This window comes from Xyrauchen texanus, chromosome 14 (genome assembly GCF_025860055.1).
Source record: "Xyrauchen texanus isolate HMW12.3.18 chromosome 14, RBS_HiC_50CHRs, whole genome shotgun sequence".
Classification (NCBI taxonomy): Eukaryota; Metazoa; Chordata; class Actinopteri; order Cypriniformes; family Catostomidae; genus Xyrauchen; species Xyrauchen texanus.
In genome coordinates, this window is record NC_068289.1 from 26,219,782 (window position 1) to 26,244,274 (window position 24,493).

The 24,493-nt window shown below is 41.2% G+C and overlaps 1 protein-coding gene across 1 annotated transcript in view; it reads left to right on the top strand.

Annotated features, from left to right (window-relative positions):
* The window catches only part of LOC127655075 (guanine nucleotide exchange factor DBS-like), a 41,434-nt gene that overhangs the window by 14,572 nt on the left and 2,369 nt on the right, over positions 1-24,493 (top strand). The window contains exons 13-20 of the mRNA XM_052142682.1: positions 6,748-6,840; positions 7,426-7,551; positions 8,070-8,291; positions 14,448-14,540; positions 14,695-14,773; positions 14,907-14,961; positions 15,041-15,159; positions 23,001-23,066. Of these exons, the coding sequence (XP_051998642.1) occupies positions 6,748-6,840; positions 7,426-7,551; positions 8,070-8,291; positions 14,448-14,540; positions 14,695-14,773; positions 14,907-14,961; positions 15,041-15,159; positions 23,001-23,066 (853 nt within the window). The remainder of the gene's footprint in view (positions 1-6,747; positions 6,841-7,425; positions 7,552-8,069; positions 8,292-14,447; positions 14,541-14,694; positions 14,774-14,906; positions 14,962-15,040; positions 15,160-23,000; positions 23,067-24,493) is intronic.

Sequence of the window (24,493 nt, forward strand, 5' to 3'; positions counted from 1 at the left end):
TTTTTGTAGTCATTTTGTAGTTGAGAACTCTAACTTACAAAAAACAAGTATCGATTAATCGTACATTAAAATGTAAGTCAAAAATAAAAAGTATGACACGTATGTAATACACACACACACACACACATATATATATATATATATATATATATATATATATATATATATATATATATTTATATATATATATTTTAGGGCTGTCAATCGATTAACATTTTTAATCGAATTAATTACATGGTGTCGCGATTAATCACATATACAAATATTTGCTGAGAAAGCCCTTCTTATAACAATAATTCAATATATAAAGATTATACATATTTATATCAATATATAATTATTAATGATGTCAATCGATTAACATTTTTAATCGAATTAATTACATGGTGTCCTGATTAATTAATCGCATATACAAATATTTGCTGCGAAACCCCCTCCTATAACAATAATTCAATATATAATGATGAAATAATTATACATAGTTATCTTTAAATATTAAAAAATGTTTTATATATAAAAAATAAAATAAAATAAAAAAAAATATTCAGATAATTAAAATGCATTACATTCTTGTAGCAGAAGAGTTAATCATTGATAAGACAATACAAAATGCGGCTTTAGAATACAATGTATTGTGTACTACCATATTATTGATCATAAGACAATCATTGACATACAGTTCACAGCAATCCATTTCACAAGTGAATTTGTCAATCAGTTGGAGATTAATTATGAGGGTTTGTTTAAGGACCCGTGAATTTACACCTGCGTCAGACATTTCTTTTTTTTAGAAACAAGCCAGGGGTATACATAGTACACAATACTACAGATATATTTTACAATAATGCCAAGACATTATATTCATTACATAGTGCAATGGTTTTCAATGCTTTGGAGTTGTTGGAGGTACAAATTGTATTTAAATAATATTTCAAGAAAAATAAACAGATTAATCAGAAAATATTAACTTAAGTTATCAAAACTGTGAAAACCAAATAAAATGTCTTTATAAAGCAAAGAAAAACTAGTTAAAATAGAGGTACGTACAAACAAACTAAATTTTCTCCAAAATACTACAGCGTGGACACATTCCCAAAAAAGGTGATCTACAGCATTATAGAAGGAGCAAAGTGGATCTATTTCAGGGAGCATGTTTCTTAAAAAAAGATTGACTGGATAAAAACGGTGTAACAGTTTAAAGGACACCTCCTTAACCTTGTTGGTAATGAAATATTTGTGAGGTAAAGACCATACGACCTGCGTCAGACATGCTTGTGTCACATCTCGGGTGTGTTGCGTTATAAAAATAATATGTTTAGGTCACTGTGTCAAGTTAAATATAGTTTAATACTCAATCTTTAAACACATCTTAAGATCCCTTGATTCGCATTTGCGCTCCTTCAAGTGTTTTGAACGCAAGAACGTAACGCACGTTTGTGTGTGTCCACTGAAGAGTTGTTAATGTTTTGTTTACTGTAATAAACTGTGTGTTGCTCACACAGCTGAAATTTCACTTACTGCCCTCTGGAGTAAACAGGTGGTACTACAAGCTTGAATTTCTCACGAATCTTCCATATTATGGTCCGTGGGGGGCATTGCGATTAAATAATAATTGAATCATATATATAGTCAGGTCCATAAATATTGGGACATTGACACAATTCTAATCTTTTTGGCTCTATACACCACCACAATGGATTTGAAATGAAACGAACAAGATGTGCTTTAACTGCAGACTTTCAGCTTTAATTTGAGGGTATTTACATCCAAATCAGGTGAACGGTGTAGGAATTACAACAGTTTGTATATGTGCCTCCCACTTTTTAAGGGACCAAAAGTAATGGGACAATTGGCTGCTCAGCTGTTCCATGGCCAGGTGTGTGTGTTATTCCCTCATTATCCCATTTACAAGGAGCAGATAAAAGGTCCAGAGTTCATTTCAAGTGTGCTATTTGCATTTGGAATCTGTTGCTGTCAACTCTCAATATGAGATCCAAAGAGCTGTCACTATCAGTGAAGCAAGCCATCATTAGGCTGAAAAACCAAAACAAACCCATCAGAGAGATAGCAAAAACATTAGGTGTGGCCAAATCAACTGTTTGGAACATTCTTGAAAAGAAAGAACGCACCGGTGAGCTCAGCAACACCAAAAGACCCAGAAGACCACGGAAAACAACTGTGGTGGATGACCGAAGAATTCTTTCCCTGGTGAAGAAAACACCCTTCACAACAGTTGGCCAGATCAAGAACACTCTCCAGGAGGTAGGTTTATGTGTGTCAAAGTCAACAATCAAGAGAAGACTTCACCAGAGTGAATACAGAGGGTTCACCACAAGATGTAAACCATTGGTGAGCCTCAAAAACAGGAAGACCAGATTAGAGTTTGCCAAACAACATCTAAACAAGCCTTCACAGTTCTGGAACAACATCCTATGGACAGATGAGACAAAGATTAACTTGTACCAGAGTGATGGGAAGAGAAGAGTATGGAGAAGGAAAGGAACTGCTCATGATCCAAAGCATACCACCTCATCAGTGAAGCATGGTGGTGGTAGTGTCATGGCGTGGGCATGTATGGCTGCCAATGGAACTGGTTCTCTTGTATTTATTGATGATGTGACTGCTGAAAAAAGCAGCAGGTTGAATTCTGAAGTGTTTCGGGCAATATTATCTGCTCATATTTAGCCAAATGCTTCAGAAATCATTGGACGGCACTTCACAGTACAGATGGACAATGACCCGAAGCATACTGCGAAAGCAACCAAAGAGTTTTTTAAGGGAAAGAAGTGGAATGTTATGCAATGGCTAAGTCAATCACCTGACCTGAATCCGATTGAGCATGCATTTCACTTGCTGAATACAAAACTGATGGGAAAATGCCGAAAGAGCAAGCAGGGACTGAAGACAGTTGCAGTAGAGGCCTGGCAGAGCATCACCAGGGATGAAACCCAGCGTCTGGTGATGTCTATGCGTTCAAAAAGTCAAAGTTTGATTTATGATTGTTAATCTGTCCCATTACTTTTGGTCCCTTAAAAAGTGGGAGGCACATATACAAACTGTTGTAATTCCTACACCGTTCACCTGATTTGGATGTAAATACCCTCAAATTAAAGCTGAAAGTCTGCAGTTAAAGCACAGCTTGTTTGTTTCATTTCAAATCCATTGTGGTGGAGTATAGAGCCAAAAAGATTAGAATTGTGTCGATGTCCCAATATTTATGTTCCTGACTGTAGATAACAAAGAAAAGAAAAACATATATACAGAACCAACATTTAACACCACTATTACACCACCCAATCCCCAACCCCACCCTGACCCTCAAAAACATCCCTGTGGTCACACATGATTATAGACACACATAAAAAAAATAAAATAAAAAAAATATATATATATATATATATATATATATATATATATATATATATATATATATATATATATATATATATATATATATACAGTGAGGAAAATAAGTATTTGAACACCCTGCTATTTTGCAAGTTCTCCCACTTGGAAATCATGGAGGGGTCTGAAATTGTCATCGTAGGTGCATGTCCACTGTGAGAGACATAATCTAAAAAAAAAAACAGAAATCACAATATATGATTTTTTAACTATTTATTTGTATGATACAGCTGCAAATAAGTATTTGAACACCTGTCTATCATCTAGAATTCTGACCCTCAAAGACCTGTTAGTCTGCCTTTAAAATGTCCACCTCCACTCCATTTATTATCCTAAATTAGATGCACCTGTTTAGCTGCATAAAGACACCTGTCCACCCCATACAATCAGTAAGAATCCAACTACTAACATGGCCAAGACCAAAGAGCTGTCCAAAGACACTAGAGACAAAATTGCACACCTCCACAAGGCTGGAAAGGGCTACGGGAAATTGCCAAGCAGCTTAGTGAAAAAAGGTCCACTGTTGGAGCAATCATTAGAAAATGGAAGAAGCTAAACATGACTGTCAATCTCCCTCGGACTGGGGCTCCATGCAAGATCTCACCTCGTGGGGTCTCAATGATCCTAAGAAAGGTGAGAAATCAGCCCAGAACTACACGGGAGGAGCTGGTCAATGACCTGAAAAGAGCTGGGACCACCGTTTCCAAGGTTACTGTTGGTAATACACGAAGACGTCATGGTTTGAAATCATGCATGGCACGGAAGGTTCCCCTGCTTAAACAGCACATGTCAAGGCCCGTCTTAAGTTTGCCAATGACCATTTGGATGATCCAGAGGAGTCATGGGAGAAAGTCATGTGGTCAGATGAGACCAAAATAGAACTTTTTGGTCATAATTCCACTAACCATGTTTGGAGGAAGAAGAATGATGAGTACCATCCCAAGAACACCATCCCTACTGTGAAGCATGGGGGTGGTAGCATCATGCTTTGGGGGTGTTTTTCTGCACATGGGACAGGGCGACTGCACTGTATTAAGGAGAGGATGACCGGGCCCATGTATTGCGAGATTTTGGGGAACAACCTCCTTCCCTCAGTTAGAGCATTGAAGATGGGTCGAGGCTGGGTCTTCTAACATGACAATGACCCGAAGCACACAGCCAGGATAACCAAGGAGTGGCTCTGTAAGAAGCATATCAAGGTTCTGGCGTGGCCTAGCCAGTCTCCAGACCTAAACCCAATAGAGAATCTTTTGAGGGAGCTCAAACTCCGTGTTTCTCAGCGACAGCCCAGAAACCTGACTGATCTAGAGAAGATCTGTGTGGAGGAGTGGGCCAAAATCCCTCCTGCAGTGTGTGCAAACCTGGTGAAAAACTACAGGAAACGTTTGACCTCTGTAATTGCAAACAAAGGCTACTGTACCAAATATTAACATTGATTTTCTCAGGTGTTCAAATACTTATTTGCAGCTGTATCATACAAATAAATAGTTAAAAAATCATACATTGTGATTTCTGGATTTTTTTTTAGATTATGTCTCTCACAGTGGACATGCACCTACGATGACAATTTCAGACCCCTCCATGATTTCTAAGTGGGAGAACTTGCAAAATAGCAGGGTGTTCAAATACTTATTTTCCTCACTGTATATATATGTATTGAGTGCAAAATATGACCTAATCACTCCAATGTCTTGCAAGAAATACTCTACAAAATAAGCTCCAGCCAAAGGAGGCATAAGTACAAAAAACATGCAGATTCATCCACAACACTGTCCTGAAGTAGGGTTATTCCAAAAAAAAAACTCCAGCCGCTAGGTGGAACCAGCACAAAAAGAAACAAGTGAATGTTCAGTGAGTTGGTCCACTCAGCTGTAATGTGAATACCACAAAATAAATTCATTGAATTTATGAAGAACAATGCTTGCTGTGGGCATGTGAATGTTTTACGGCCATCTATTCTCAATTTGTCCGGGAACATCAGTGCAAAAACAACCTTCCTTTGATGTTTATTGCATTCCTTGAATTGATCACGTTTCTCTCTTGTCGAATTCACAAAGTCTGGGAACAAGAAAATGCTGTGGTTTTTCCAAGAAAGCCTTCCTTTACTCCTTGCCTAATGTAACACGCTATCTTTATCAGATGATCTCAGAAATTTGGCCAGAATTGATCAGGGCCTGTCTCCCTCAGCGGATCGCCAAGCAGGATCCATGTGAGCTCGCTCGATTTCCAGCTTATGGCTGTTATGTCGAGCAGACTTAGAAAGATTCCATCCAGGATTTCCACCATATTCTGACCCTCTTCTCCCTTTGAAATTCCAACAATATGGATGTTATTCCGCTGACTGCAATTCTCCATATCCTCCAGCTTCTCCCAGACTCACTCCAAATCTGCCTTGGTTGCTAGCAGATTATCAGATAATTCCCTCTCCGATGACTCCAGATAATCAATCCGTTTCTCGACATCCCCTACTCTTGTAACCACCTCAGTGAATTTTGTCTCCATGGCAGTGATCAATCGACGTATTACAGCAAGATCCTTCAAGTAAGCAACGACCTTCGTTAGCATTGCCGACATGTTCAACAATTCTCGCAGAATTTCCCTCAGTTCTCCAAATCTTCTCCCTGGTCCGCGGCCTTGTCAGGGGTGATAGCTTGAGCACGTAAGTGCCTTTTAATGTCTCCAGAGCCCGAGGATTTAGAATTATTTGACATATTGTCTTCCTAGAACAATTAAGGGACAGGGTTTATCGAATCTCACCAGTTTATGACATTAACAGTGTTAAAACTAAAGTGTGCAAAGCTTGGCGTTAACACGTCCGAACCTCAAATGGCATCATGTGACTCCCAAAAGTCTTTTTATAAATGCGCTTGCCTTCTGGTAACACTTTGCGCTTCCTTTTCACCACAACGTTGTATGTTGGTAGGCTTGACTACAACAAGAAGCAAATACTAATCATAGTTCCTTCTCTCTCGCAACACCCTGATGTCAGATCCACAGTGCCCAGAGTGGACTCAATTGTAAGTGCGAGATTTGAGATTCAGAGGAAAAGTACAGCATATTCAGCATTTCCCACCCCACGCAAATGAGCAATGGAAAATAATGTAGTGATAATCGAGTAGTATTTTTAATAGTTGACTAGTCTGGTACAGAACAAGTACACGATTAGTCAATTACTAGTGCAGATCCCTAGTATGCAGTAAGCAGTATACTATTTTTCTATTCCGAATATTGTCCTACACTCTCCCACATATATACTTGCCACAGTATGTTAATGATATCAGGCCCTCTCTGTCAGAACACAGTTTTTTGAGCAACCTTACCAGTTTGTGTTTGTGCTATTAGGAGTGCCAGAAGAAACTTGAGCACAAACTGGGGCTGGACTCGTACTTACTGAAACCTGTGCAGAGGATCACTAAATACCAGCTCCTGCTGAAGGTATTACAGTATGTGGATATGTAATCAGTCAGTGTTTGTTTTACACATCTGTAAATGAGATACAGTAAGGGTAGTCATGCATTTTAAAGGGGTTATATAAAGGGAAACTGGATTTTCTGTGTCCTTTTAAAATAAAGAGTTTGATGTACTATGTAGATATAACTTTTATCAAATTACACAGCTCAATTTGATGTGTCAGGACTTCTTTTGAACATCAACAACACCAATTATGTTTTTCAGCAACTTGGCCAAACCTGTCATGGTTGTATATTTACACTACCAGTCAAATGTTTTGAAACACTCATTCTTTATTATACTTTTTTTTCTTCACATTTTAGAATAATAGTAAAATCATCAAAACTATGGAATAACATAAATTGAACTATGGTAATTATGTTGTGACTTAACAAAATCCAAAATAAATAAATGAGTTATATTTGAGCATCTTCAAAGTAGTCACCCTTTGCCTAGAATTTACAGACATTTTCTGTAACATTTTATTTACCATTTTCTCAACCAACTTCTTAAGGCATCACACTGGGATGCTTTTTAAACAGTATTGAAGGAGTTCCTTTTCTGTATTAGGAGATGATTAAATACAGTAAAGGCTGTGAGGGGTCATTGGAGCTGCAGGCAGCTCTTTCCTCCATACTGGGCATCCTGAAGGCTGTTAATGACTCAATGCACCTCATCGCCATCACTGGATATGAGGTAAAACACACGTTTACTTATCTCTCTAAATGGGGAACTAACATAGTCTTCTTTTGTTTGTAAATATACCTAACTATATTATACAAAATTATATAGAAATTTTATATAAGAAAATAAATGTTTTGCTACTCCTACATTTATTTTCTTTACAATCCAAGGTTCAAATCAATTACTTCATAGAGCTTTGAATTAAGCAAGAAGTCAGATAAAAAAAAAAAAAAATGTAATCAGAAGAGTACAATTTAAGCAGTTGGTGGTGCTATAGGGTTTGAGATGGTCAGACAACTGTACAGAGCCCTATCAGTGTTCCAAATTTCAAACCTTTTTACCATATGTGCTGCTGTAGTCTAAGAGAAATATGTAAGAAAAAAACAGTAGGGTTCAACCCCTTCTGTTTTTGTACCCTAATTACTACAGAATTAAAATGAAAAAGAAAGGTTATTTACAGATTTAGCCATTTGTCCCCAAAGTATAGCTGAACACACAAACAGCAACTAATAATCATAGATTTTTTGCAGGGTAACCTTGGAGACCTTGGTCGCCTGCTTATGCAGGGGTCGTTCAGTGTATGGGCGGAGCATAAGAGAGGTCACGTGAAGGTGATGGAGCTTGCAAGGTTTAAGCCCATGCAGAGACACCTTTTCCTGCATGAGAAAGCTCTGCTCTTCTGCAAGAGACGAGAAGAGAGTGGGGAGGGATACGAGAAAGCCCCTTCCTATAGCTTCAAACAGGAGCTCAGCGTGAGTATGAGAGACCATTAATCTTGGGCATAGAGAGAGAGTGTGTGTCAGCGACCTTTACGTTTATATTTACTGTGTAATAATACTGAGCTTTATATTTTCAAAATTAATGGTGATCTCTTATTGATAGGTCACCACTCGTCTGTTGTGCTCTTAGTCTGTTTTCTACCATACTGATTTAAATTAAATGGGAGGTACTAAAGGCTTAAATTATGATTTTGGTTTGACTGAAGGATTTTGACGTTTCTCAGTATTTTGCCATTTGAAATACCAAATTTGCATCATTTAGCATTTAAAAAACAAAAATATTTTAAGTGACATTTTGCTTTTAAAACAAATCAAATATTTCATTAATTATCATTGGTTCTTTTTTCTTTAGCACTTTATTGGGCATTTTATATTAAAAAGGGCAAAACGTATATTTAACTGCATCCACAAAATGTTATTAAAACAACCTTTTGAGAAAAGTGTAAAAAAGGTAATGTTTTGACAGGTTTTGTATATCACTTTTTAGATTAATTTGTGCACATTTTTTTCAATGTCTAATTTGCATATTTCTGTCACGAGCTGGGCTCGAACTTGGGTCTCAGATGTGGAGAGTTGAGTGTTCTACCACTTAGCCACAGAGGAGGTAAAGTTGGACCCAAACGAAACACTCGAGGCAGTAGTCCAGGCAAAGTAGATTTATTAAAAAAAAGGGTGCTTTGCAAGTCCACAAAAATCCAATAAAAGTTCTTCTCAGAAAGAGGTATTGTTAATGTAGAGATAATGACAATAAAACAGGAGAGAAATAAAATAACTCCATGAGGGGAGAAAAAACAAAATCAGATAACTAAGATCAGCTTACTTGGGATAGCTTGGAAAGCTTGGAAAACTTGGAAGGACTCGGTGGATCACAGCAGGAAACACATGGCAAGACTCAAAAACCGAGTGAGGGACAAGGGGAAAAAAAACACAGCTAAAGTACTCTAGGGGAAACAAGGCACAGGTGATCTGGATAATGCTAACAAGGACACACGAGGAAGAACTAAGGCAGAGGGGAACACAGGTGACCTCTAGAGGCCCGGAGACAAACAACAGGAGGCAGGATGCTGACAGGACCCCCTCCTCTAGGAACGGCTCCTGACATTCCTTCCAGAACACCCTGGCCTTAGGGTGCGAAACTCTCGGATCAAACTTGGGTCCAGGATGTCCCTTGCTGGAACCCAGGAGCGCTCCTCCGGCCCGTAACCCTCCCAGTCCACCAGATACTGTAGAGAGTTCTGGACCCTCCGGGAGTCCAGTATCCGGCGCACTGTGTAGGCTGGCTGGCCGTCAATGATCCTGGGAGGTGGAGGGGGTCTGCGAGGGGGGGCAAAGGGAGAAGACAAGACAGGTTTTAGTAATGAAACATGAAAAGTGGGGTTAATTCTAAGTGAACGAGGGAGAAACAAACGATAAGAAACAGGGTTAACTTTCCTTGCTATGTGAAAAGGGCCGATGTATTTCTGGGAAAGCTTCTTAGATTCGACCCGGAGGGGCAGGTTCTTAGTGGCTAACCAGACTCTCTGACCAACTCGGAAATTAGGGGCCGTCCGTCGGCGGCGATTAGCCTGGCTTTGGTATCTCTGGGAGGTCCGAAGGAGAGTACGCCTGGCCTTCTTCCAGGTCCGCCTACAGCGTAGGACAAAGCGCTGGGCCGAGGGAACACCAACTTGCGCCTCTTCCTCGGGAAATAATGGAGGGGTGTATCCAAACTGGCATTCGAAAGGGGACAATCCGGTTGCCGAGGACTGGAGGGTGTTGTGGGCATATTCAGCCCAAATGATATAGGTGGCCCAAGACGTGGGATTACTGGCCACCATACACCGCAAGGTGGTCTCCAGATCCTGATTAATCCGTTCCGTCTGCCCGCTAGACTCTGGATGGAACCCAGACGACAGGCTGGCTGTGGCCCCAATAAGCCTGCAGAAGGCCCCCCAAAACCGGGACGAGAATTGGGGACCTCGATCAGAGACCATATCCAGGGGCATTCCAAATATCCGGAAGACATGGTTCATTAGGAGCTCAACAGTCTCTTTGGCCGAAGGCAGCTTGGGCAGGGGAATAAACCGGGCAGCCTTAGAGAACCGGTCTACAACCACCAGGATAACAGTGTTGCCCTGGGATGGGGGAAGTCCTATAACAAAGTCCAGAGAAAGGTGTGACCATGGCCTGTGGGGAACAGGTAAGGGATGGAGCAGTCCCTGGGGGTCGCTGACGTGTAGACTTTCCCTGGTTGCACACAGGGCAGGCCTCCACATATACCTGAACGTCCTTCTTGATGGTCGGCCACCAAAACCTCCGCTGGAGGAATTCCAGTGTGCGAGCACTTCCTGGATGGCACGTCAAGGGCGACTCATGACCCCACTGCAAGACCCGGGCCCGAACAGATAGAGGAACGTACAGGCATCCGGCGGGACCACCGCCTGGATCGGGCTCATGGACAAGGGCCTCTCGTACCCCTCTTTCTAGTTCCCACTGAAAGAGGCGCAACTATCCTAGAACCCGGAATAATAGATGCCAAGGGTTTCTCTTGTATTTCAGGCGAGTGGACTCGAGAGAGGGCATCCAGCTTGACATTCTTGGTGCCGGGTCTGTAAGACAGGAGAAACTGGAATCGATTAAAAAACAGGGACCATCGCGCTTGCCGAGGGTTCAACCGCTTGGCCTGCTGGAGATATTCCAGGTTCTTGTGGTCCGTGAGAACTTGGAAAGGATGCTGAGCCCCCTCAAGCCAATGGCGCCACTCCTCCAAGGCCAGTTTTACCGCAAGCAACTCTCGATCCCCCACGTGGTAGTTACGCTCTGCCTCAGACAGGCGGCGAGACATGAAGGCACAAGGGTGTAACTTTCCATCCTCACCCCTCTGTGACAGGATGGCCCCCACCCCCACCTCTGAGGCATCCACCTCCACCACAAAAGGTCTTTCTGGGTCAGGTATCACAAGAATCGGAGCTGAAGTGAAGCGGCACTTGAGATCCTCGAAGGCCCCCGCTGCCTTTGGATCCCAGTGAATCTTGGTTCCTCCTCCCTTAGTAAGTGCTGTCAAGGGGGCTACCACAGAGCTGAAATTCTTAATGAACTTCCTATAGAAGTTTGCAAAGCCAATGAAACGTTGAACCTCCTTGACTGTGGCAGGTGTGGGCCAGTTGCGGACTGCCTTCACCTTCTTGGGGTCCATCTCCAGGTGGCCAGGAGTGACGATAAAGCCGAGAAACTGAGTCTGGGAAACATGAAATTCACACTTCTCAGGTTTAACATAGAGATTATTGTCAAGTAGTTTCTGGAGAACCCAGCCAACATGCACCTCATTCTCCTTCAGTGACCTCGAGAAGATGAGGATATCGTCCAGGTATACGAAGACAAACAGATTTAGCATGTCCCGGAGAACATTGTTAATCAGGGCTTGGAATACTGCGGGGGCGTTGGTGAGCCCGAACGGCATCACCAGATATTCGTAATGACCCGTGGGGGTGTTGAAGGCCGTCTTCCATTCGTCTCCTTGCCGGATTCGCACGAGATGGTAAGCATTGCGGAGATCCAGTTTAGTAAAAACGGAAGTCCCTTGAAGCAGCTCAAAAGCAGTGGCCATGTGAGGAAGGGGGTATCGATTCCGAACCGTGATCTTGTTGAGGCCCCGGTAATCAATACAAGGCCTAAGACCTCCGTCTTTCTTCTCTACAAAAAAGAAGCCCACCCCAGCTGGGGAAGTAGAGGCATGGATGATGCCGGCTGACAAAGACTCCTTAATGTAGGTATCCATAGCGGAGTGCTCGGGGGAGGACAAGGAGAAGATCCGACCCCTGGGAGGGCAGGAACCAGGGAGTAGATCAATGGCACAGTCGTAAGTGCGGTGAGGCGGTAAGGAAGTAGCCCGGGACTTGCTGAACACTGCCATGAACCGATGGTAAACACTGGGGACTCGGGAGAGGTCGACAGACTCTTGAAACTCGGAACAAGGGGCCAAGGGACTCTGAAGCATGCAGGTGAGTTTGCAGGTGGAACCCCAGCTTAGAATGGTGCCAGTCGGCCAGTCGATCTGGGGGTTATGTCTGCACAGCCAAGGGTGACCCAGGATAATAGGATACTCGGGGGAGTCAATGAGATAGAAAGTCTCCTCCTGCTGGTGTTGAAAGATGGTAAGTTGTAGGGACTGAGTCGCCTCTGTTACTTTGCCTGGTTCCAGAGGTCTGCCATCCAAAGCTGTAACTGCCTGGGGTTGAGGAAGTAGTTGGGTAGGGATCTTAAGTTTCTTAGCCAAGGTTAGATCCAGGAAGTCACCTGCGGCACCGAGTCGATCATAGCCTGGACCTGATGCTGGTGGCCCTCCCAGGACAGAGTGGCTGGAATAGCTAGGACAGCGTTCGTAGGAGGAGCTCTAATTTTCCCCATCACAGCCCCCCTGTAGCTGGGCGGGGACAGGCGTTTCCCGAAAGCTCAGGGCAAGTGGAGCGGAAGTGGCCGGCAACCCCGCAGTAGAGGCAGCGACGCTCCCTCATGCGACGTTCCCTTTCGATGGGAGAAAGCCTGGAACGGCCTAACTGCATGTCCTCCGGGGAATCATGGAGCTGTTCAGGAGTCGAGGAAGCTCTGTACGAAGGATCACAAACTGGAGAAACAGAGTTGCTCAGAGGAACTTGGGACTGAGCCACCTGGCGGCGAGCCATTCTCCGCTCTCTCAGACGATTGTCCAGGCGGATGGCCAAAGCTATGAGGGACTCGAGATCCCCAGCTGGTTCTCGGGTGGCTAACTCATCTTGAAGGGGCTCAGACAACCCTCCATGAAAACAGACCCGCAGCGCTTCATCATTCCATCCGCTCCTTGCTGCTATGGTCCGAAATTCAATGGCAAAATCCGCCGTGCTGCGGGAACCCTGACGGAGAGAAAGTAGGCGCTTGGAAGCTTCTTGACCACTGACAGGATGATCAAATACCCGCTTGAACTCTTCCACAAATGCCGCGTAGGAGTCACAACAGGCCACCTGGGATTGCCACACTGCGGAGGCCCAAGAGAGCGCCTTGTCTGAAAGAAGGGTAATAATGTAAGCAATCTTGGAACGGTCTGTGGGAAAACTTGAGGGTTGGAGCTCGAAGGTGAGGGAGCATTGGGTAAGGAAACCCTGGCAGGCACTTGGATCTCCAGCAAAGGGCTTGGGATGTGGAAGTCGGGGCTCTGCCACTGGAGAAGGCCTGTCACCACTCAGGGGTGAACGTGAAGGACCTTCACCTTCCCCCAGTGAGGCGTTCAAAGAGCTGGCGGGTGGAACTCATCATATCGGCCAGGAGTTGAGAATGACTGGTCATCAACTCTTCTTGTCGGCTGAGAACGGCTTCATGGCGCTGGAAAGATGCCCCATGTTGAACAATCACCGCCAATAGGTCCTTGGAACTGAGTGTCTCTGGGTCCATGACTGACTCGGTTTTTCTGTCACGAGCTGGGCTCAAACTTGGGTCTCAGATGTGGAGAGTTGAGTGTTCTACCACTTAGCCACAGAGGAGGTAAAGTTGGACCCAAACGAAACACTCAAGGCAGTAGTCCAGGCAAAGTAGATTTATTAAAATAAAGGGTGCTTTGCAAGTCCACAAAAATCCAACAAAATTTCTTCTCAGAAAGAGGTATTGTTAATGTAGAGATAATGACAATAAAACAGGAGAGAAATAAAATAACTCCACGAGGGGAGAAAAAACAAAATCAGATAACTAAGATCAGCTTACTTGGGATAGCTTGGAAAGCTTGGAAAACTTGGAAGGACTCGGTGGATCACAGCAGGAAACACATGGCAAGACTCAAAAACCGAGTGAGGGACAAGGGGAAAAAAACACAGCTAAAGTACTCTAGGGGAAACAAGGCACAGGTGACCTGGATAATGCTAACAAGGACACACGAGGAAGAACTAAGGCAGAGGGGAACACAGGTGACCTCTAGAGGCCCGGAGACAAACAACAGGAGGCAGGATGCTGACAATTTCAAACATTTAAATGGGTTAACTAACAAATTCAAAAATATATATTTTCCTATAGCAAATTTTTATTTTGATAAAAGTAAAGTAAAAACAAATAGCATATTTACCTGTAGCACCTCTCTTTTAATTACAATTCTCATCTCTTTTGTGTTCTTTTTTCTGTCTGTATTAGATGAGTGCTATTGGAATAACAGAGCATGCTAAAGGGGACAGCAAGAAGTTTGAGATTTGTTCCAGTTCAAGGGATGAGGTATACACCATACAGGTAAGTATTGGAGTGTGGGTGCTTGTGTCTGGCAGTGGAAGACATAGAGACTTTAAGTAAAAATGTATATTGAGGAGGTCATGTTCCATGTGTTAAGCATGCACTAACCAATGTCATGTTTATATGTGGCTTTCTGATATATGTGGTCATGTAGGCCTTGTCTGAGGACGTTAAGACCATCTGGGTTACAGAAATCCGGAAACTTTTAACAGGACAGCTGGAGGCCTGCAAAGGTATGAGGCTGGTTTTTAGGTTGGTTTGAAAATAAATAGGAGATGAATGGGTAATAAAATTAGATGCATTTCAAAAGATGACTTTTGCAAAATATTAATGTAACACAAAGATGTGTCAAATTATTTTATGCAGAAGCAAGTCAGCCGAAGCCTCCTGATCAGTTCTCAAATACTAGTTCAATTAACAGGTACGCTCACACAAACTCACATCTACAGTTTGAAGATAATTTGAAAGAAATTCACAACATAAAATGTTTGTGTCTATAGACTGGTGAGAAATGATAGTAATATTAGGAGTGGAGGAGTGGAAAAACAAAAGACTGAGGAAGAAAGAGGCAAAGATCTTGAGAACATCCCAGAACCCAGAATGACAGAAAGAACAAAAGGTAAGGGGAGAAAGATTATTTTAAAATGTTGTTCCTGCCTATTAAAGGAATGTTCTGGGTTCAATACAAGTTAAGCCTGGTGCACACTGTGCACACTGACAAATTATGGGAATCCTAAAGGATTTCTGTTATCGTAGGGCAAAATTGTCAATCTTACAATGTTCAGTGTGACATGTTCACCAGCGGCCGATTAATAGTCGAAAGCTAAAGATCTTCGCAAAGGCTAAGTTCTTGCAGTGTCAGAAATTTTGCATCGCAGCAGTATAATGTGACTGCTATTAGGACGGCCAGATGAGAAACTCTGCTCCTCTCTCGCACCCCAATTCACTTGGAAAGAAACCTGCTCCATGTCTGCACCATAGCAACATTTGTGCCCAGTTATCTCTCTACTCAAGCTCTTTCTATGTTTTTTCTTTTTTTTTATATCAAATGTTTTAATAAATAAATAAGCAGAAAATACTTGGAGAACATGTAACATTATAGCAATGTGAAAGAATTATTCCCTGAGATAAATAAATACAGAGCTTACAAAATGAAAATAAATAAATGAATGTAATTTTCTTAACCATTTTTTCTTTACATTTATCATGCATTTTCTTTACAACTTTATTTTAATTAGTAATTTACTTTTAATCAATTTACTTTAAACATCTGTAAACTTCTTTAGTTAAAATTCACACCACAATTTTATCAAATTTTTTTAAAAAAAGTAGAATAATTTATATTGGTAAGTATTCATGGGACGTTTTAATCAAAATCAGCAGGTGCAGTTGAAAACAATTATAGAAATCTATGTCATGTTTATGCATCATCCATAGGGAATTTGCAATATATTATTAGCCTCTATGAATTTTCTCAATTTTGCGTGGCCGATAGGTTACTAATCTAGAGGAGAAAGACATACTATAATCTTTTTTGTTTTCTTATATGTGAACGGAGATGTTTGTCATTATTCGTGCAACAAGTCTTTTTATTTCCACAATGAATATTTGAGGAAGATAATTATTACTGTAGGCTACCTCCCGCACTCGCGTTCATTCTCAACATCTGTCATTTTTTTATTTGTGAACAGGCTGTCTTATTATAGGCCTATTTGACAAAATCCATCTTTCTTTTTATATGTTGGCCCAGGGGTTCTCAACAGGGCCGTTCAAAGGATGCCAGGGGGCGCTAGAGCAAATTAGTAGAGAGTTGGGCTTTAGGTTACAAATGGGAGGCGTTTGTCATTCATAATAATCAAATCTATCATCAAGTTCTTCTTTGAATTAAAACGTTTATCTAGACTTGTGAGCATTCATCAAAAAAAAGAACCACTATGTTAGTCTATACTCTGATGGAGTGGCATTGGAGCAATGGAAATGCTGATGTCCTGACTTTCAGATATAAATGGGGGCCAGCAAATCTCGCCGTTTCGCTTCTATTCCACTACGATCCCGTAACGTGAGTCACATTCACTGATCGGGACGATTGGGACCACAGTCAGCTACGATGTGTATCGTACAGTCTGACATAATGTTGCACAGTGTGCCATGGTGATATCAATGCATTCATATTGTACAGCCTGACAAGCAACAATCTAATCAATTAAAGGACTGTGTGGCAGGGTGGAGGGCGGGGTCGGGTCGTGATCCTGCACGCCCGGTCCCGTATTAGGCTAATTATGCCTCCCTGAGGTTTAAAGGCCGACTGCGGAGGGCCGTGCGGGAGAGAGAGATCGTTAGCGGACATGTCCGTCGTGTGTGTTTATGTCTTCTTTTAAGTTTATCATTAAAACTATTATTTATATTGAAAAGCCGGTTCTCGCCTCCACGTTTCCATTGAATACGTTACACTGGTGCCGAAGCCCGGGAAGGAGGAGGGATACGCCGCAGTAGAGTTCTCGCCACTACCGTCCACTCCAACGGAGCAGCCGCGGCCATCTGCCGGGGGACGAGGAGCCCAGCCACCTGAACGAGGACGATGGCCGCCGACCGCGAGGGGAGAAGGGGCTCCTAGCCGACCGCCTGGAGCTGTCAGGGCCGCTGCCAGGGGCGCAGGAGTCGCCTACCGGCCGCTGAAACGCGGCGGGGTTTAAGACCGCCGACCGCGAGCGGGGAGGGGCTCACTGGCGACCGCCTGGAGCGAGAGGACCGCTGCCAGGGGCGGGGGAGACCCCTTCTGTTCCCCGACAACGCGGCGGGGTGTTCCGTCCACCAGGGGCTGGAGGACTGCCTCGGATCCGCCCGAGAGGCGGCTGTCGTCCGATAGAGGGTGGAGGAGTGGCCGAGGAACAAGCTGCGGCGTATCGGAGAACTGGCGAGTAAGAGTTTTTTTTTTTTTTCTCATCTCTCTCTCTCTCTCTCTCTCACTGTCGCTCTGCGTTGGCCTTTGCCTCTTTTAAAATTTACAGTTTTTGGGGGTACTACACTGTTACAGGAAGTACCCCCATTTTAATTATTTCTGTTTCCCTCCCTTGTCCCTCCCTCGTCCAGGTAGATGGGGATGACCTGCCGGCAGACAGCGTGAAGGCGCCCTCCCCCAGGGAAAGAGGGGGATGTACGTCAGGCCGGGGGCTCCCCAGCCTGAGAGAACGAGGGAGGAATGTGGCAGGGTGGAGGGCGGGGTCGGGTCGTGATCCTGCGCGCCCGGTCCCGTATTAGGCTAATTATGCCTCCCTGAGGTTTAAAGGCCGACTGCGGAGGGCCGTGCGGGAGAGAGAGATCGTTAGCGGACATGTCCGTCATGTGTGTGTTTATTTCTTCTTTTAAGTTTATCATTAAAACTATTATTTATATTGAAAAGCCGGTTCTCGCCTCCTCCTTTCCATTGAATACGTTACAGACTGTAAAAATCTTACATTGTATAGCAGGCTTAAGGCTAAATCGAGAGCATTGGTGGCATAATGTTGATTACCACAAAAATGTATTTAGACTTTTCTTTTAAAAAAAAAAGAATTGAGGTGACAGTGATGCTCTTACAATGAAAGTGAACGTTACCAGTTTTTGGAGGGTTTAAACAGAAATGTGAAGCTTATAGTTATATAAATAAATTGGCAATCATTCTTCTGTCAAAACGTATGTATTATTTGAGGTGTGAAGTTGTGTAAATCATAATATTTTAGTCGTTTTAGGGTTTGTTGACATTACATCATCATGGTAACGAAGTATAAAATTATCATTTTATCACACTAAAATCATTTTTACATGCATATCCTTTGTGTATTGTCGCTATACTTTTGAAAAAGTGAGTATTTCAATGTTAAAAAATGTGCCCCTATTCACTTCCATTGTAAGTGCCTAACTGGAATCTCGATTTTTGTTTTTTATTTTAAAGAAAAGGATGAATGAGACTAAATAAATGTTTGTGGTAATCAACATTATGCCACAAATGCTTTTGATTGAGCTTGAACTTGTATTGAACCCAGAATATTCCTTTAAAGATATAGTTTGTACAAAAATAAAAATTGTTTCATCATGTACTCACTGTCATGTAACTCACAACCCAGTATGGAGATATTTAGCAGAATGTCCAAGCTGTTTCTATTATTTCCATACAGTAAAAATGGACAGTAAGGCAAGGCAAGTTTATTTATATAGCACATTTCAAACACAATGGCAATTCAAAGTGCTTTACTTTAAAAATATTTTTAAATCAATTAAGAACAAGAAATAAGAATAAAAAGTAATAAGATAAATTTAAAAATGTACAAATTATTAAAATTAATAAAAAAGAAAAGGAATACAGAAATAAAATAATGCAGTGCAATCAGTAAGTGCAGCACAGTGCTCAGTGTATAAATGCACAGATAAACAGATGTGTTTTCAGTCTGGATTTGAATGTGGCTACTGTTGGAGCACACCTGACCTCTTCTGGAAGCAGGTTCCAGCTGTGGGTGGCATAATAGCTAAATGCTGTCTTACCTTGTTTTGAGTGAACCCTTGGTATTTCTAACTGACTTGATCCTAATGATCTGGGAGGTCTGATAGGTTTATTCAACAAACATATCGGCAATGTATTTAGGTTCTATGCCATTGAGTGATTTATAAATGAGTAATAGTACTTTAAAATCAATTCTAAATATAACTGGAAGCCAGTATAAATACATAAGGACTGGAGTAATATGCTCAGATTTTTTTGTTTCGAGTAAGAATCCTGGCAGCAACATTTGGAATGAACTGCAGATGTCTAATGGTCTTCTTGGGAAGATCGTTGAGAAGTCCATTGCCATTCAGTCACCCGACTGGTGATGAAAACATGAACGAGTTTCTCTGTCTTGACTAGATACTAAACATCTAACTCTCACTATTTTTTAGATGATAGTAGGCTGATTTAGTTATTGATTTGATGTGACTGCTGAAACTAAGGTCTGACTCCAAAATGATACCAAGAATCCTTACTTGATTTTTTGGTCTTTAGACCCCTGGAGTCAAGGTATATGTTCACCTTGAGAATTTCGCCTTTGTTGCCAAATACAATGACCTCTGTCTTGTCGTTGTTTAACTGAAAGAAGTTTCGGCAAATCCAACTGGTATTTTCATCAATGCACAGGAACAGAGGGTCTATGGTCTGTAGAACTTTGCCGATAGGGCTAGGTAAATCTGGGTTTTGTTTGCATATGGTAAGCAATTTGGTTCTTTTTCATAATTTGGCCTAGTGGGAGCATATACAGATTGAACTGGAGCAGTGCACGAATTGAGCCTTGTAGGACTCCACACATCATGGATGTCCACTCAGATTCATAGTTCCCTATGTTCAAATAGTAGCCCCTCCCTTCTAAATATGACCTGGACCGTCGCAGAGAGCCCTACCCAGTTTTCCAATCTGTCTAGGAGAATGTTGTGGTCAACAGTGTCAAAGGCAGCACTGAGATCTAGTAATACCAGCACTGATATTTTGCCTGACACGGTATTTAGCCAAATATCATTATGTATCTTTATGAGTGCCATCTCTGTGCTGTAATGTGGTCGGAAATTAGACTGGAAATTGTCCAAGAAGCCATTCGGGTTTAAGAACTTCAAAACAGCATTGCATGAAATGTACACTATACATTATGTACCATTTTGGATGTAGAGTGACTGATGATTCCTTCCGTGTTATGGCCATTTGTTGCCTTGGTAATTAATTCTTTTAATTTGTCGTCAGGAGACTTCACACCTGAGAGTCACATTTGCATTTCTCAACTTTTGGATAAAATGGTCACCCCTGTGGGTCATTTATCTCAAACTGGATTGGCTGCCCTTAATCTTAACTTACCCTTAAATCTTGACAACCATTGGGTCACTGCATACACTGTCTTTAATTTTATTTGTTACTATTTATTTAGCACATCCCTAAATCTTGACAGCTATTTGGCCACTGCATGCATTAGCTTTCATTTTATGAGTTAAACTTACCCAGCCCAATCCCTAACATTAATTAGGCTATGCCTCTTATTGCAGGCTTTAAATCAATGTTGACACAACATAAATGCTGAGACAATAATTAATTAAAATATCTTTATTCAAAATTAAAACGTGAAATATACAATATAAAAAAAATAATAAAATATGCAAACATCTGAAACACATTGTGAAGCTTCAATTAGAGTTCAGTAAATGATCTGGCATCTGACTCTGTCATATGTCATCATATGAAAGTGATCAGTCCCAGTATAGCATGGGTCTGCATCAAGACTCTTCTGTAGATCCTGGAACAGATCTTCTCAAAGCTGCTGGTTTTACAACCCACACTGCACAGACAACACCATCTTCTTCATTAGACATAATGTCAACGAAATAGAGAATATGACTGTGTCTGTCTCTGTTGACCTGGTCTCCAGCAACTGCAAAAACAACAGTCATTTAACCACTGAAAACACCCATGTAAAGAACTCCTAACAACATATGCATTAAAAAAGTTACATCAAATGTATAGTATAATAGATTTTAAACACTAACAAGTATCTCCCTTTACATTCATCTTGCACAAAGACACACTTAACGGCATAACACTTAATTTTAACATTTACTCTCCCTGTCGAGTGTCATGTAAAGCATGCTGGGAAATAAAAATCCCCTTCCCAGTTTCAGTTCAATTTAAGTTCCTGTAAGAGAAGTTCATTAAACTCAAAACATTAAACAGTTCAGGTTACTTAAAATGTATAAGTTTAGTGAACTCAAAAGAAAGTGAACGTTCTACATACTAATTTGTATGATTTAATTTGTCCCTACACAAAACAATTATTTTAAGCATTAGGGTTTACAAAGTCACTGTGAAGTAGTGAGTGTGGCTGTCAAAAAAAAAGCATAAAAGTATCACAAAAACACTTTGAAAATAGTCAAAACAACTTGTTTGCTTTATTTACATTTATGCATTTGGCAGACGCTTTTATCCAAAGCGACTTACAGAGCCCTTATTACAGGGACAATCCCCCTGGAGCAACCTGGAGTTAAGTGCCTTGTTCAAGGACACAATGGTGGTGGCTGTGGGAATCGAACCAGTGACCTTCTGATTACCAGATTACCGGTTATGTGCTTTAGACCACTACACCACCACCACTCCTTGTGGGTCCAAGTCATTACACAGTTCTCTGGAATAATTTATTCAAAATGGTCAATGACACCATCTAGTGGTCTGATATTTCTAAGTAACAACTGCACATCTGGGGATTAAGACGTATCAGTCCGGTTTTTGGGTATTGCAAGTCTGGGACAAGTAAGTCTACAAGTAAGCCAATAAAATAATTTCTTCTCAAATCAGTATTTCATGTCTATTTATTTATTTATTTGGCAAGTAGTCTTGTCATAAGCTGGATAATGAGCAGTCAGATGATCATTATTTACAAAACAAAAAACAGCAACATAATTTCAACACAAATCAATATTTTGTGTCCATTTATTTATTTGTTTAGTAGCTGTGTAATAAGCAGGATAATGTGTCAGCCTTACTTATACGATAGCATTGTGTGAGGAAATGAGCAAAATTTTAGTCGTTATTTACTGCCTTCTGCCCAATAATTCCATTTCATTCATGAAACATGCAAGAACCAATGAAGTTTCCACAGTTTTATTCTCCTCCTCCTTGATATTGAGTGTGCTGCACTTCCAGCTGTGTTCTTCTGTAGACCATGAAGCCAGATTTGAATGGGTGGGAGTGAGGATTTTATGGTTCGAGGGACATGAGGGTGAGTACATGATGACAGAATTTTCCATTTTGACTGAACTATCACTTAAACCTAGCATACTACATGACTCAAGCTCTTCACATTTGATGTTTTAATTTGGCGATTGGTCTGTGACTAGAAGATATCAGATCACACGACCAACGAGTGTGTAGTGTGCACACACCTGCGACTCACTCCGACAAGTCACAGATGCTACAATGGATTACAAACCTGCTTAAAATCTGGCTGTCGAGTCATCCGGTGTGCGCACAGTCAAGATGAGCTAGAGACCTGCAGTGAGCAACAGCCAATAAAATATATAGAGAATATAAAGAGGAAAGTGAGGCATTGTGAAGCAGGAGAAAACATTATAATCAAAAAATAAAAATAAAAACATCACCCACATCTTCTGTAGCATCTCATCGTTATATTCATCATAATTTTTACTCTGTTCTGTGCAAATCAAAGCAACAATGGGCGCAAGCCTTTATTTCATTTTGTTTGTTGACATGCTATCAGGAATAAACTCTTTCGTTGCTATGTGCATGAGTTTATGAATTAATTTCAGGATCGTAATTTAGTCGGGGATGAATGGTTGTGTAGTTGTTACACCCAGAATGTGATCAGTCGTGTAGTGTGTGCACCAACACGACAGAAAAAAAAAAAGAGTTGTGTAGTGTGTGCTTGGCTTACTTCTTTCTGTTTCTTTTGTGGATTACAGGTTCATCTTGCAGCTCTGAGACAAAACCAAAACGACATGATATCTGGAGTGACCCGACACCTCTAGGTGACCTATTTCAACAGTCTGAAAATCAAACATGGACTTCCTTTGCTCTTGATATCTGCTCTTCTAATAGATATAAAGAATAAAAATAGAAAATGACTGATGTTAAAAATAACTGATTCATTGTCACCAAGGAACCAAGCTGAACCTTGTAGAGCTCTCTGAAGAATAAAGACAAAAAGGGTGGACTGTTAAAGGAATAGTTCACCCAAAAATAAAAAAAATAATTTACTCTAACTCATGTTATTCAAAGCTGGTATGACATTCTTTCTTTTGTAGAACACAAAAGGAGATGTTTTGAGGATCGGTTGATACTGCTCTTTTCCATGCTATGAAATCACACACTGACCAGACTGTCAAGCTCCAAAAAGGACAAAAAAGCACCAGAAAAGTTCCCCTTTGTGGAAGAGAAGTGTCAACGTTCTACTAGACATCTCCTTTTTGTTACACGGAATTCATATGGATTTAGAACAACGTGAGAGTTTGTAAATGCTAACAGAATTATAATTTAGTTTAATTATAATAGATCAGAGCATGTGGCATGCTGAGAAATAACTAAAAAGCAAACACAAGGTCTGATTGGTTATTTTCCTCTCAGAAACAGGGGCATGCCCTAATTTGGGTGGAGTCAGGTGGTTCAGTACATCAAGCCTTTTTCAGAGTCATAGAAGAGGTACAAATACTGAGGACACATGTATGTGCACATTCACACATAGTGACAAGGTTTTTCTAGGGTAGCACGTGCTTGTAGGTTGTATGTGTATCCTAGATTATCAATCACATTTGCCTCTTTAAAAGTATGTCCGAGTTCAAAAACAGTTAAAGGGATAGTTCACCCAAAAATGAAAATTCTCTCATCATTTACTCACCCTGTGTATGAATTTCTTTCTTCAGTAGAGCAAAACAAAGATTTTTAGAAGAATATCTCACCTCTGTAGGTCCTCACAATGCAAGTGGCCAGACATTTGAAGCTCCAAAAATCACATAGAGGAAACAAAAAAGTAATCCATAATCCAGACTCGATTGGTTAAATCAACAGTATATTTTCAGAAATGATATGATAGGTGTGAGTGATAAACAGATCAATATTAAAGTCCTTTTACCTTACATCATTAAACCACTGGAGTCGTATGGATTACTTTTATAATGCTTTTATCTGCTTTTTTATCTGCTGTATTCAGATTTCTGGGCACCATTCACTTGCATTGAAATAACATTTTAGAAGATATTCTTCTAAAAAAAATGGTTTGTGTTCCGCAAAAGAAAGAAAGTCATACACATCTGGGATGGCATTAGGGTGAGTAAACGATGAGAGAATTTTCATTTTTGGGTGAACTATGCCTTTAACTTATATTGAACCTGGAGCATTCCTATTAACACACACAAACATGCATGCACATTCTCTCTCTCTCTCTCTCTGTGGTCTGGAA